The 13,194-nt window shown below is 38.6% G+C and overlaps 2 protein-coding genes across 2 annotated transcripts; one reads left to right on the top strand and one right to left on the bottom strand.

Moving 5' to 3' along the window:
* Positions 1-38: 38 nt before the first annotated feature.
* On the top strand, positions 39-7,456 carry LOC140240379 (U6 snRNA-associated Sm-like protein LSm2). The gene is made up of 4 exons (XM_072320150.1): positions 39-173; positions 2,885-2,952; positions 3,767-3,857; positions 5,497-7,456. Exons 1-4 carry the CDS (start codon positions 171-173, stop codon positions 5,620-5,622), a joined length of 288 nt encoding a protein of 95 aa, XP_072176251.1. The 5' UTR covers positions 39-170; the 3' UTR covers positions 5,623-7,456.
* Positions 7,457-9,957: 2,501 nt separating this feature from the next.
* Positions 9,958-13,176, bottom strand: LOC140240765 (uncharacterized). Its single transcript, XM_072320535.1, has 4 exons — positions 12,965-13,176; positions 11,817-12,237; positions 11,065-11,236; positions 9,958-10,208 (listed from the first exon to the last, which is right to left on the bottom strand). Exons 2-4 carry the CDS (start codon positions 12,148-12,150, stop codon positions 10,094-10,096), a joined length of 621 nt encoding a protein of 206 aa, XP_072176636.1. The 5' UTR covers positions 12,151-12,237; positions 12,965-13,176; the 3' UTR covers positions 9,958-10,093.
* Between the last annotated feature and the right edge of the window lie 18 nt (positions 13,177-13,194).

Here is a 13,194-nt window from a genome sequence, read left to right as displayed (position 1 = left end):
ATGCTTCATTTATACACGTACACACATGCACATTACACAGCTTGCTACTAGCTCGCGTCGGGACAGAGCCTACAAGTAGCTTACAGAGTGAGATCTCATATTGAGAGAGACAGATTCATAAAGCACAGGCTGATTACCGAGACTGTTTGGCGTTGGAGTGATTGCCAAGTATGGTAAGTTTTCGGGCGTAAAAGAACCAGGTCGACAGTTAGTTTACACTCACTGAACACTGTTGGAAAATAAAAATTTAGGGTCCTACTACCACTGCACTGGCAATGCAGTAGGCCCTACTCAGTATCAGTACCCAGTACAAACGCCACCACACCAGCCGCAGCCACTGCGAACCAGTGGGCAATTGGTGGGCTCAGTGCAGTGGCGCGGCAGTGAGTGCAGTGCGATCAGACCAGGGGGAGGTGGACGTGGAAGAGAGTCTTTTCCACCTCCCTGATCAGACCAAAGGCAAAGCAAAGGCAAAAGCAAACGCAAAGCTGTGGATCACTGTCCTCTCTCTGCCAAATTCCGGAGTCATTGGTAGCGGTATAATAACCAGTAGTTTTCTACTGGGTATAACTGGTAGTGCACTGCCACTGTCTGAGTAAAACGAAACTTTAACGTTACAGAGTAACTGTTACAGACAACAGAAGTTGTCTTGTTTGAAATTACATTAAAGCCCTGGCGCTGTACAGACGTTGCGACAGGCTGCGCATGGCGTCTGGTCTGGTTGGGCTAGTTTGGAAGTAATGAGCACGAGTTAGATAGATCCGTCTGTCCAGAGCAGAGTATTTCATTGACGTTTCATTGCTCTCCTTCGTATAGAAGGGAATCCGTGAAGCCAGACGCAGTCTCCGCGGAACATACTGTAAAACGAGGAATGTTCGCGTGCATTTTAATTTTGCGAATTTCACGAGCACCAAGGTGCGCAAAATCAAAATGCACGCGAAATTTCTTGTCTATGCTTTCTCTACCGCGTTACTGTGTGTCTAATGCACTTGTCAATGTAATGACTCACCCCACTACCCCCGGACATGGGTGCGTCATTTCCTCGTTTGGTCCGTCAAATTTGTGACCCAGATGTTCGTCATTTTACCAGCTTTGTCCGTCAAATTTTTGACCGAGGGGTGCGTCAAAATCCCATCATTGTCGGTCAAATTTTTGACCGAGGGATGCGTCATGGTACGTCACTTGGCTATGGAAAATAACACGCATTATTCTGAACCGAGGGGTGCGTCACTTGCTATGGAAAACTGCACGCATTTTTGCACGCTACCAGTACCGTATAGTACCGCGAGTGAAATTACAGTGAGCGTTTTCCCGCGGCAAGTGAAAGTCGGGAAGCGTTTTGGAATAAGAGGGGAAAATGCTTGCCAGAATCTGGCAAACAAATAATTTAAAAGCCACCCTTTCTCCTCACATTTTCTAAATAATGTTCTGTGGTGACAAAGGCGAATTTTTGACAGTAAAAGAAGCGGCAGCAGAAGAAACTGCCTGCCGCATGCCATTTTCTGCTCGCGGGATTAGCCCGACGAGACGCGCGACACTGCGCTGCAGTATGCATCCACCGGACTAGCAATGGCCGCGCACACACAGCGCATCTGCACACATGTGATTGTCATGTATGGATTGCATGCACAGAATACACACTACAAATGTACGGAATACTAGTATCGTAGCATGCAGCGTGATGTACGGTGAATGACGGTACGGTGCTTACAGGGCCAGGGTAAGGGAAACTTGCCGAAACTTTGACAAATTATGTTTACGAACCAAAAGAAAATGAAATTGCTTGAATAAAACGTATGCAAAAATCGTTTCAGTATTTTCGGGGGTGCGTCAAATGTACCGAGGATGTCCGTCAAAAAAGTGACTTTGGTGTTCGTCACTTTCAACGTGTTGTCCGTCAAAAAAGTGACTGTGGTGTTCGTCACTTGCAGCGTTTTGTCCGTCAAAAAAGTGACTGTGGTGTCCGTCAAAAACCCCGTGTGGTCAGTCAAAAAATGACCATGACGCACCCATGTCCGGGGGTAGTGGGGTGCGTCATTACATTGACAAGTGCATAAAAAAAAAACTATACACTTTTGAAATGGCTGCCGAATAGGGTTCTGGGGGAAAAGGTTGTATGGATAGCTTATGGACTCAACTTTCATGTGACACCAAAAAGTCTAAAAATAATTCATGCTTGAATGAGCACTGCTCACTTTTGTAAAGGGTATGAAAATTGGGCTGCGCAGGAATTAGCCTTCCAATTTTGCGAGAGGTGAGTCCGTTGGAGCTTTAAACTGAAGTTGATATGATTGGTAGGGATTATGTACGGTAACATTGAATATTCAATTATGGATTGTCAAAAAAAAAGAATGTCAAAGATGTCAGCTATTCATTCTTCAGGTCAATGGGTAACCTGAATGATAAGTAGCCAGTAGCTGTGACATTCCTTTTTCAATAAAATGTATTTGTATAACCAGATGGGGATTATGTAAATTCATTATTCAAATACATTTTCAGGCATCTGCTAGCTCAGAGTGGATTGTTGTAAGTTCAGTACACTTGATTTGTTTTCCACATATTTTTTTATCCAGGAAGATTTTTTGCTGCCAGTAATACCAGTAAGGACTATAAAAATTATATGTGAAAAACAAATTACTTGCAGAACCACCAGTTGAATGAATTGAAGGGGGAATTTGTAAAAAAAGTTTCTGTGGAAATAAAACAAATAGGCCCATTGTGACAAGATCGATGAGCGTGATGTTTGTGCATTACTAATTGTGTACGTAATCTATGAAACACGATATGGCTTTCATCCACCATTACCTGTCAGATGAAGATATTTTCCAATCATATTCATTATCCCTTTCTGTGCTGTTTGTTTGATTGATTCCTTTCACTGCAGTTGTTCTATTCCTTCTTCAAGTCCCTTGTGGGAAAAGATGTGGTGGTAGAGTTGAAGAATGACCTCAGGTATGTCCATTTCCACTACTTGCACCCCTTTTGTCATTACTGCTATGAGCAAAGAAGACCTCTATGTACACACATCCAACGTTCTTGCTTTCTGGAAATTGATTTTGCACTCGGAAAACTGTTGGTCATGATATTCACTTACTGTTAAAACTCTTTGTCAGATGTGGTGTCCTATTGTTTTCAAGTCAAGGAGGAAGAGTGGAAGAAAACAGTGCCTTTTCCTTGCATTTTTTAGATTCTCACCATTCACTTACTTTAAGTAAGTGACTGATGAGAATTTAAACCAGAAAAGTGTTTGAAAGCCTGGATAGAATACAAGCAAGGCAAAGCGAGCAATTCTGAAAAAAAAAACCAAAAAACCATTTAGAATGTTCAGCCCTCAGAGATACATCATGTTTTTAATTTATGGATGAATTCAATTATATTGTAGTTGACAATATGAATAGGAAAACAACCTTCCTAGTTAAAGTCTACAAACAACCCTTTCATATGGATATTATTTTTTTAAAGATAAGCTTGTGACAAAACACTCAATCACAATCTTTACTTGATAATTTTGTTTTCAGCACTCTGGCTTCAAATTATTTCATAAATGTTTCTCCCCATTTGTCAGGTCAGTTGCTAAGTTGAATTATTTTGTCCTTTTTTTTCAGCGTCAATCTTTGAAACCTCTTTTTGCAAGGGAATTACATCTAAATGGAGGTGTATCTTTGTAGCACTGCATTGCAAATAATATGTGTATATCCAGGCAATAACTAGATAGATAATGTATGCATGTGTTTTGTGCTTCTTCATTTTTTTTTCCTGTCTGCAGTATATGTGGTACACTGCATTCTGTGGATCAGTTCCTGAACATCAAGCTGACAGACATCTCTGTGGTCGACCAAGACAGGTATCCACACATGGTAAGATGTCCCTTTAACCTCTGAACTTTGACATGCAGAGGGATAATGCAGTTGTTTGTCTAGAGAGCACTTCAGTGATGAATCAGTTCCTTTCAAATCACCTTCACCTCAACAGACCAAAATTACATGTTTTCAAGTAGAAAAGAAGTGCGAGGAAAATTAGATTGGAAATGGCAGAAAGGTGTAAAAATCAAAGGCTGGTTAAAAGTTGATAGGCCACCAACTTTTTTTAAAATGAATTTAAAGGGGTAATCCAGTCCAAAAATAGGTTAGTCTGAGTAAAAAAAGATAAAATCTTACGAATTCAATGGTAAACATTTGACTGAAATCGGATGAAAAATAAGGAAGTTATGAAATTTTGAAGTTTTGCTTATTCCTGCAAAACAGTTCTTGTAGAGTGAATATGAATATATGCAAATGAGTGAGCTGACCATGTCATACCCTCACAATTTTTCGTTGATCGTGTACAAAAAATGACGAAAATTCAATGTTTCTATCATTGAAGACTAAAAGATGATGTTATTTTTGGTTGAATAGCTTCAGAATAGTGATCAGTTAGATGTATCGGGATTTGAGCCTCAGGCATAATTGCGTTTGAATGAAAAACTGGAACTTCCAAAATTTTATGTACAAAGTATCGATATGGCAAGTTGTGAGGGTATGACATACTCTCTTTGCCATTTGCATATTCACATTGACCGTTCAAGAACTGTTTCATGAAAAATTAGCGAAACTTCAATATGTCATAGCTTCCTTATTTTTCACCCGATTTCGATCAAAATTTTACCGTTGAACTCATAATATTTTACTCTTTCTTATCAGACTAACTTATATTTGAATTGGATTTCCCCGTCAATCACTCTAAAACCCACATTAGTAACATTTGATGATCCTTGCAGTTAGTATTTTCAACAATGTTAAAAAAAATGGCCTTTAAAATGTACATTAAAACATTTTGAGCAGATTTTAGTCTGGATTTAATGGATATTCATAAAAAAAAAAAAAAACCTGTCGCCAAGCATATTTAAGGTGGTTTGAGCATGTACAAGCCAATTCTCAGACCCTCTGCACAATCTAGACAACAGTTTGTATGTCAACAGTTTTGGCTGCTGTATTTATTTATTATTTTATTTGTTATTATTGCTATTATAATTATTATCATTATTATCAACATTATTATGATGATGATTATCATTATTGTTATTACTGTTATTATTTTGAAAAAGAGGGCATGAAGAAAGTCCTTTAAGAAAACAAATGACAAATGACATTATTATGATGATGATTATCATTATTGTTATTACTGTTATTATTTTGAAAAAGAGGGCATGAAGAAAGTCCTTTAAGAAAACAAATGACATACCACTGTGACATATTTGACAGTAATAGAAGTTTGAATATACAGGTAAATGCCTGTAGGCATATCCAGTGTTCAGGATGATGATAAGGGTATGCATGTGCCTTGAGCAGTCTACAGAGTGATTTGGTGCAGTATAAGTCATTATTATGTTATTATTATTATTTATTCATTTATTTACTGAGAGAAAACTTTGTGTACTCTCTGATTCAGCATTGTCAAAAGGTACCTTTCCTTATTTACTGGCCTGTGGACATTATTTCTTCCACAATTTGTTTACAGCTGTCGGTCAAGAACTGCTTCATAAGGGGCTCGGTGGTTAGGTACGTCCAGTTGCCGGCGGACGAGTGCGACACACAGCTTTTACAGGATGCAGCTCGGAAGGAGGCCTCTCAGAGCAAACAGTGACCTCCTTGAGACAAGACTATTGACTCAGAGACGCTGATCATGAAAACAGTGATGTCATACCCCGTGTGTATGGATGCTGTGTGATGCATTGTGAGAGACGCAGACTGTGCATTAGGAAGCCAGGAGCGAGCCGCAACGTGGGAGGAGAAACACACTGGAGGATCTTCCATGTATTTTTCTCTTTTCCTTCCATCAAGTTTTTACTATTCTCTGTACATATCGTTGAATCACTGAGACAAGAATGGGAAATGTTATGTTTGTGCAACCCCTCCTTGCGATTAAGTAGAAAATGACAACATAGCAAGCATGATTTCAAGTCATCAGTACTCAGGTATTCTACAACAGAAATTGAATCGCACTCAAGAGTTACCTGTATTATGTTATCTTACTGTGTACTCTGTATACAGTGGTTAGCATGATCACATATGGATAACGAAGAGAAAGAAACAAGGTCTAAATAAAGACCGAGAGATATAACCTTGCAGAATACACACATTGGTTGATAATTCATCAGCCTCAAATGTTTGGAATACAGTAGCTCTATTATGTTTGTTTGTTTGTTTCAGTTTTTTTCACGAAATTGGCAGTTTTCTAGCAATATGTAGTCATGAAAGAGAATTTGAGTCCACATGAAGTCAAAGGGGGAGTTTGTGACTGATCCAAAATGTTGAGGAAAAAGTATTCTCATGCGAGGAGGCTGTGATGCACTATGGAGTATAAATCTCCACTCACATGCAAGGATGCTAACCTTGTAAATATCATTGCAGTATTCCGACGGCTGAAAAGGCATTTTTTTCTTGTGGAAAAACAGTGTCTAAATTGTTACCTTTCCTGCAGTAGACATGTGTAAGAATACACTTCAGAAAAAACAGTATTTCCATGAAACCTACAATATTTTTTGGAAAAACAGTACAAAATACTGCAAAAAAAAGGTAACAATTGCCAACTCTGCACATGTCATGCCCATAAGCTGTATAAAATGTCTATTTCCCAAAGCAAGCTGTGGTGACAAGTTCCAAGCTGACACACCACTGTGCTTCAGTAAGACAGCAAGGGGAGAGTGTGACCATTCCCCTTGTTTTGGAAGCCAACATGAAAACGCTATGCATACTTGAAAGGAAAAAGTGAAGCTCCAGTGTGGCTGAGCAACATCAAGCTCCCTCCTGAAAAAAGGAAGCAGCTTCTAAACCCGCCATTACCTTGGCCACCATTCTTTCTATTAGACCACCAGCCCACTAATTATCTATCAGATTTGGAGCAAGTCAGTGGTGGAATTCACTCCTTTGTTGTCATTGTTTGCCTGGTACATGTAATTTTTTCCATTTTTACTTTCCACTTTAGTACCAAACCAGATATTTGACCAGGAAGCCGTTTTTGGCACACATTGTCTGAAAGTGAATGCATTGTAAGTGCTGTCAGGAAACTGCATTGATTTGTATGAAGATGTAAATAAAAAGGCAAAGGGGGAAAAAAAAAAAAGAATCATGATTACCACTCAGTTCTTGGCTGTTATCTGTGTTCATGCTCACAACTAATTCGTGCTACAATAATATAATACATTTAGTTGTCTATCATGTTGTTGGTTTTAATAGCATTATCATTGGGTGTCACCTTTGTCAAACTCTAGCCTGATTTCAAGGCTGTTAGAATATTAGTGTGTACATACCCCATCCTCATCCCTATCCTATGACAACAACACATGTACATCGTACATGCTAAAATGGTCTGTCCATTATTATGATGGTTTCATTAGTGTTCAGCAACCAACCCACGATTGCTTAAAGAGACTAGCACCCATCGCTCTGTAATAAAATTAGACTGCTGCTACATGTGTTACGGTACACCAGACAGCTAGATTGTGTAATGCGTGCCAGTGTGTGTGTGTGTGTGTGTGTGTGCAAGCATGTAAGTACTTTTGTGTGAGAATGGCAAGAGTCACTATCACAAAAATAAGCACACAAACCAAAAAAGGAATTGTTTTAAAAAGAAAAGAGAAAAAAAAAGTGGTTTCTTAGCCTATTTTTTTTTCACATACAGTAACATTCCAGTGAACGAACAGACAGCAGTGATAAACATCATCACAGCAAACTCTGCATGACAAGTTATAGTCAACTGAACATAGTAGCAAGCATAGACAGAATAGATTTGCAGTTTCATGTTGGCTTGTGCAATACCTGTGAGTAACAGCTGAAGAAGTAATCAAAGCAGTCCTGAAATTGTTCACACTGAGTGTTACGTTTTGTTCATTTGACCAATTCTAATAAGTTGTCTATCTTGTTTAAACTGCAATGTCCATGTACCAACATTATGAACATATCACATCACAGTATTTTTAGATACACAGACACATGATATACAGACACATACACACACACACAATCAGTAACTTTCTGAGGAGATTGCCATCGTAAAGTACGTAGAGCCAAAAGATTTATATTTCTAACAGTCCTCACTTGAACTTCCGTAAAATCTCTATCCACACGATAAAAAGAGCATTTCGAGACGAAAGCCTATTCCTACAGCACATCACTTCTCACATCCACCACAACTATGTGTACTTCAGTAATTTTTACACTTCTACAGCAACATGAAACATTTTCAAGGACTATAATGACAATACTTGACAAAGACTGTACATACAAAATACATGTACAATGTATTCATAAACTGTACATGTAACTTTTTATTGCAGTCATGCAGTTCTATAACATAGTAGTAGTACATCTACTTGCAAGTAAGCTTACTCCTTTTTGTGCAAGTCTTGTCAAATTGATCATAAGTACGGTTACAGCTCGTTATTCCGAAGGTTCGTTATTCCGAAGGCTCGTCAGTCCAAAGATTCCTTATTCCGAAGGTTCGTTTTTCCGAATTTCATTTTCGGATGAACAAATCTTCGAAATAACGAACCTTCAGAATAACGCCACAAATGTTCGGATTAACAAACCCTTTTTCATTTTCGGATTAACGAACATCTAGGTATAGGGAATTTGCGTGTTTCGGATTAACGAACCTTCGGAATAACAAACCTTCGGAATAACGAACAGCACCCATAAGTACAGGCAACTCCCGTAATAACAAAGTCCTTCACACCAGCAGTTTTCTTTCATTACATCAAAATTTTGTTGGAAGCTGAGCAGCAAAGTTCATAACAAATATAATCAATATAGATGATTATCTTGGGACTTGATTTTTTTTTTTCTTCTGTGTAACGAGGATTGAGTTATAACCATGTTCATGACAATGGGAGTGCACTGTAATTATCTGAAATTTTTTGAGCTTGTCTTTTTTTTTTTCAGCATTGTTAAAAACTTATTTTCATCACTGAGTGCTGAAAACTTCACATGTCTATGACTTGAAAATAAACACCAAACGATCTCAGTAAATGCATTTCACTTGACATAATGAATTGCTAACTTACATTACACTGCAGCAAGTCTCGGTGACAGAGAAGCCATAAAAAATTCCCCATCCAATCATTTCCCTGTTTCTCACAAGTTTGCAACTGTAAAGCCCTACTCAGACATGAATAATTATTGTTTTTGCTATTCTGAGTTTGCCGACATTCATTCCAAGGTTACCAGGGTACCTGTGGAAAAGCTGCTCATTTTGATGGGATGCATGCAGAGTATGACTGTAAAATTGGTGCAGGTTTGCTTCCTCAGTGTCTCTGATATCCAGGATGAGGCAACCAACAGGCCTTTACTGTACCAGCAGGGTGCTACTACTTTATTTTACAACTTGCCCAGTCGGGCAAGCAGATTTTCAAATTTGCTGCAAAACATTTGCCGGAACATTAATTTTACTTGCCCGAAAAGAAATTCCAAAGTATTAGGAAATAATATAGAAAATCTGTGTAAGTCAAAGGCTTAATAAAACACAATCATTTGAATAACAGCACACATTGATTCTCAAGCTTAAACACAATAGAGTAACAAACTTGGTCTGATCAAGTGCTGCTGTCACATTGCATTGGGGCTTCTCAATCTTTACCCAAGTGTTGGAAAGTTGATGAAATAACATAATTATAGTGTTGCATCACTAGACAGCCATTATCTTTGGGCTTCTGTATGGTTGACTTTGTGGGTTTGTTAGGGGATGAAAAAAAAGGGTGGCTTCAAAACTTTTTTCTTGCCCAATTTGGGCAAGCATTTGTTCTCATTGTATAAAAACACTTGCCCGAATTTGATTTTTCACTTGCCCTGGGCAATCGGGCAAGTGCTTGTGTAGCACCCTGACCAGTTGTTCTACATGAAACCCCAGGGGTATCTGACAGGCTAGCATCAGAAAACTTCACAGTCTGATTGTAATGTTATCATAATTAAGGTGTAGCACAAAAGGTGATTGAAAGAAAACCTAGGTACGGTGACTGCATTCTTGTGAGGAATGCTAGAAGGCTTCTGAGCATTCGGAATTTCATTCTGTGAGACTTGACATCAAATAATCTTGAAGGAGAAGGGAGTACAATCTGCTATTATGATTTTTGGGAGAGAGTGTCCACATCCAGACTTGTGATCTCCAGCGTTTCCTCTTCGGTCAATTCCGAGCGTACCTTTTCTCCTCTGGCTGCCATTATCTCCTCAATGTTTCTGTTGGATAGGCAGACAAATCCAAAACGAAAGACAAACAACTACAGTGTACTCCTGTTATAACAAACACATTTAAATCGTGGTAACTGTTACAGTGAAGTAAAAATTCAGGTTCCATTATTGTTGTCTACGTATCTTTATATACATTGTACTATGTTTGTTTGGCTATAAAGAGAATTTAAATATTAACAGCAGAAAACTGCTTGTCCCAAAGACTTCATTGAATTTAGGCATCTCAGTAAAATATGAAACGAGTCTATTATGTCTTTTTGCACCTCGTGTATCAGAATGTTTACAGAATATTAAAAAAAAGAAGATATCTATTGAGGCAATGTCTTCGTATACAGATATGTTTATCCAGGCTTGACACCAACTTGTTTTTTGCTGGTGGCCTACAAGTGCCACAATTTTTTTTTTTTTAAATCTGAAATTTTGGTGGCCTGATAAAGAAATGTAACCTCCTGAAATAAAAGGAAACATAACAATCCATTTTGAATCTTAGATGCTTGATTGGGCCACCAAAAGATAGCCTTTTTTAAGTTTGGTGGCCCAACATCAATTTATAGTGGCCCTGGGCCATTAATGTTGAGTCCCAATTATAACAGCTATGTTTTCATTATCTATCGCTAAGTGCTTGGAGAGACAGTTGATTCCTACAGAGCACACTATGAAAACGTGCTGATATCATTGCCATAATGCTGTTAAGATGAGTTACCACCTTTTAAAGTGGAAATGTATAATTTCTCTGTTAGTCACCCCTTGATCCTTAGGGCTTCAGAGCTTCTATCATTGTCGGCCACTGACAATATAACATTCAAGAGTGAGAATTTTATGTTGTAGATACATAATTATTTACCTTCCCGCCCCCTCGGCTCCCTTGAACCAATCGAGGTTGTCTGCGATAAGGTGGTTGCTGTCGCATCCGCTGCACCTCACTATGACCACGCCTTTTTCATAGGCCTGCTTCGAGATGGAGCGTGCTGTCCGTGTCCCACACACTTTACAGGTAAAGGCCAGATGGAGCTTTCCTGGAAATGCATCATCATGTGATGTGATTATTAAGTTAGTTGTATTGTGCCAGTGATTCCATTCATTCTTCCTAAACTAGACTGGACAAACTCTTTAAAGAACTGTAAAAAGTTCACACCTTAATTATGTGGTTACTTTCTTTTATGTTATCTACATAAAATTCAGCATGCATTTATATCCCATGGATGAAATCTCTCACATTCCATCACTCAAGCAAACACAAAACATTAACAAAATGTGAGCGAAGATAGTTGTTTTCATCTTGCACATACGAAGGCCTCAAAAGATAACCACAGCTAAACTTTAGCCTATTGAATTGAAGGTACAATGTATCAGATGTGCCCTCGATATGAAAAAGATTATCTTCCATCACATCATGAAATTGCTAATTGGTTTCTGTCATGAAAACTGCGACTGGCTATGTCCACTGAAATGCATTAATGGATGGTTAAGACCTACTGCAAAAAGTACTCGGTATAAAAAGTAATCATGTTATATCTCGACAACATCTGACATTGCCATTATCCAGAAAAGAAAAGCAGCTCTAGAAACGTTCTTGGGCTGGATTACGTAGGGTACCTTGGATCTTTCCCAATGCTTGCTTCCCATCTTTACTGCTGCCTTCTCCACTTGAACAAGCTCTAGATGGCGCCCTAACATTGACATTTGGTCTGTGTCTTCCGAGCACAGAAGACTCATTCCAATGATTACAAAGTCCTCCATTCTGTTCTCTCATACAAAGACACAGTGATGATGTAACTGTCCTGGCTTTCATTTGTGATGATGAAAAAGTTCTGAAGCCAACAGAACAACTTGTGGCCCGCACAGGTGGAGTTCTTCCATGGATGTCCCAAAGTCTTCTTGTAAAGAAACGCGCTCCAAATCTGGTCACTGCACATACAGATTGTGACATTGTGAAGAATATTTTCTTTCCTCCTTCTGATGAGAGTTTTACTCCTTACATCTGGAATCTTTAAAGTTCAACTCCTCATGTAATGTCCTTCAAAAAGAAAAAGAAATCATACATTATCATTCTCACAAAACTACATATGAAAAACATTGTTCAGTTGAGGTTTGAGCTTTCACAAAGCAAAATCCAGACAAATATAGAACAAGTTTGAATACCAATACTATTACATCCTACATCTATCACGCTGATTCATGGTTCCCCTTCCTTCTTCTTCTTCTTCTTCTTCCAATAAAGTGCTGCCCTCAAATGGTCGAGGATGAACGCACTGCGAGAACATGCGCATACGCTGCACCGGGGCAACAGAAATTTGAAATCAGGTGAAAAATATTTACAGGTGCGAGTCTATACACACTGCGGTCTTATTTTTTTCCAACCATCTGATTTTTTTTTTTTTTATTTGAATAAATCTATACACAATAGTATAGTAAATTTCATACTGTATTGTTAATTAAAAGTGAAAGGAATTCATGATTGGAATGACTCTAACATTAAGTATTTCAGACATGGCACTTGGCCTTGGCAGCTTTCCATTCTATTTAAAAGCAGGCAAACAAACAAACTGAATAAAGTCACTGAAGTGAATGTTTAACGCAAGTGAATTATGACAAGATTTTCGATTTATTCAATCCAAGGGTTAAGGCCTTATCTTTTTAATCTAGTAACAGAATTAAATCTAACAAGTTACATTACATCATCATGATCATGCGCATTCCAGGTACTAGTTCCAGGTATCTGTACTGTTGTCCCACATACTTACATCTGTGTGGGCAGTGCCTTTAAAGAAAAAATACGTGGTTTTCACAGTATTTTGTAGCTTCTGTCCGTTAAGCAGTCCTAGAATTCAACCTCCAACCAGGTTCGGTATCCTCTGCAATAGTGTTGCCAGTAAGTTTACAGCAAATTATATACAGGAAAGTCGCGGTGTCGTGGTGGTTCGTGACCCGTTTAACCGAACTCGTGGACGCGACGTTATTTTGCACGTGAGTG

The sequence above is a fragment of the Diadema setosum genome, chromosome 17 (assembly GCF_964275005.1).
Source record: "Diadema setosum chromosome 17, eeDiaSeto1, whole genome shotgun sequence".
NCBI classification, from domain to species: Eukaryota; Metazoa; Echinodermata; class Echinoidea; order Diadematoida; family Diadematidae; genus Diadema; species Diadema setosum.
Note: the sequence above shows the minus strand (reverse complement) of the source record. Positions and strands in the feature narration are given on the sequence as shown.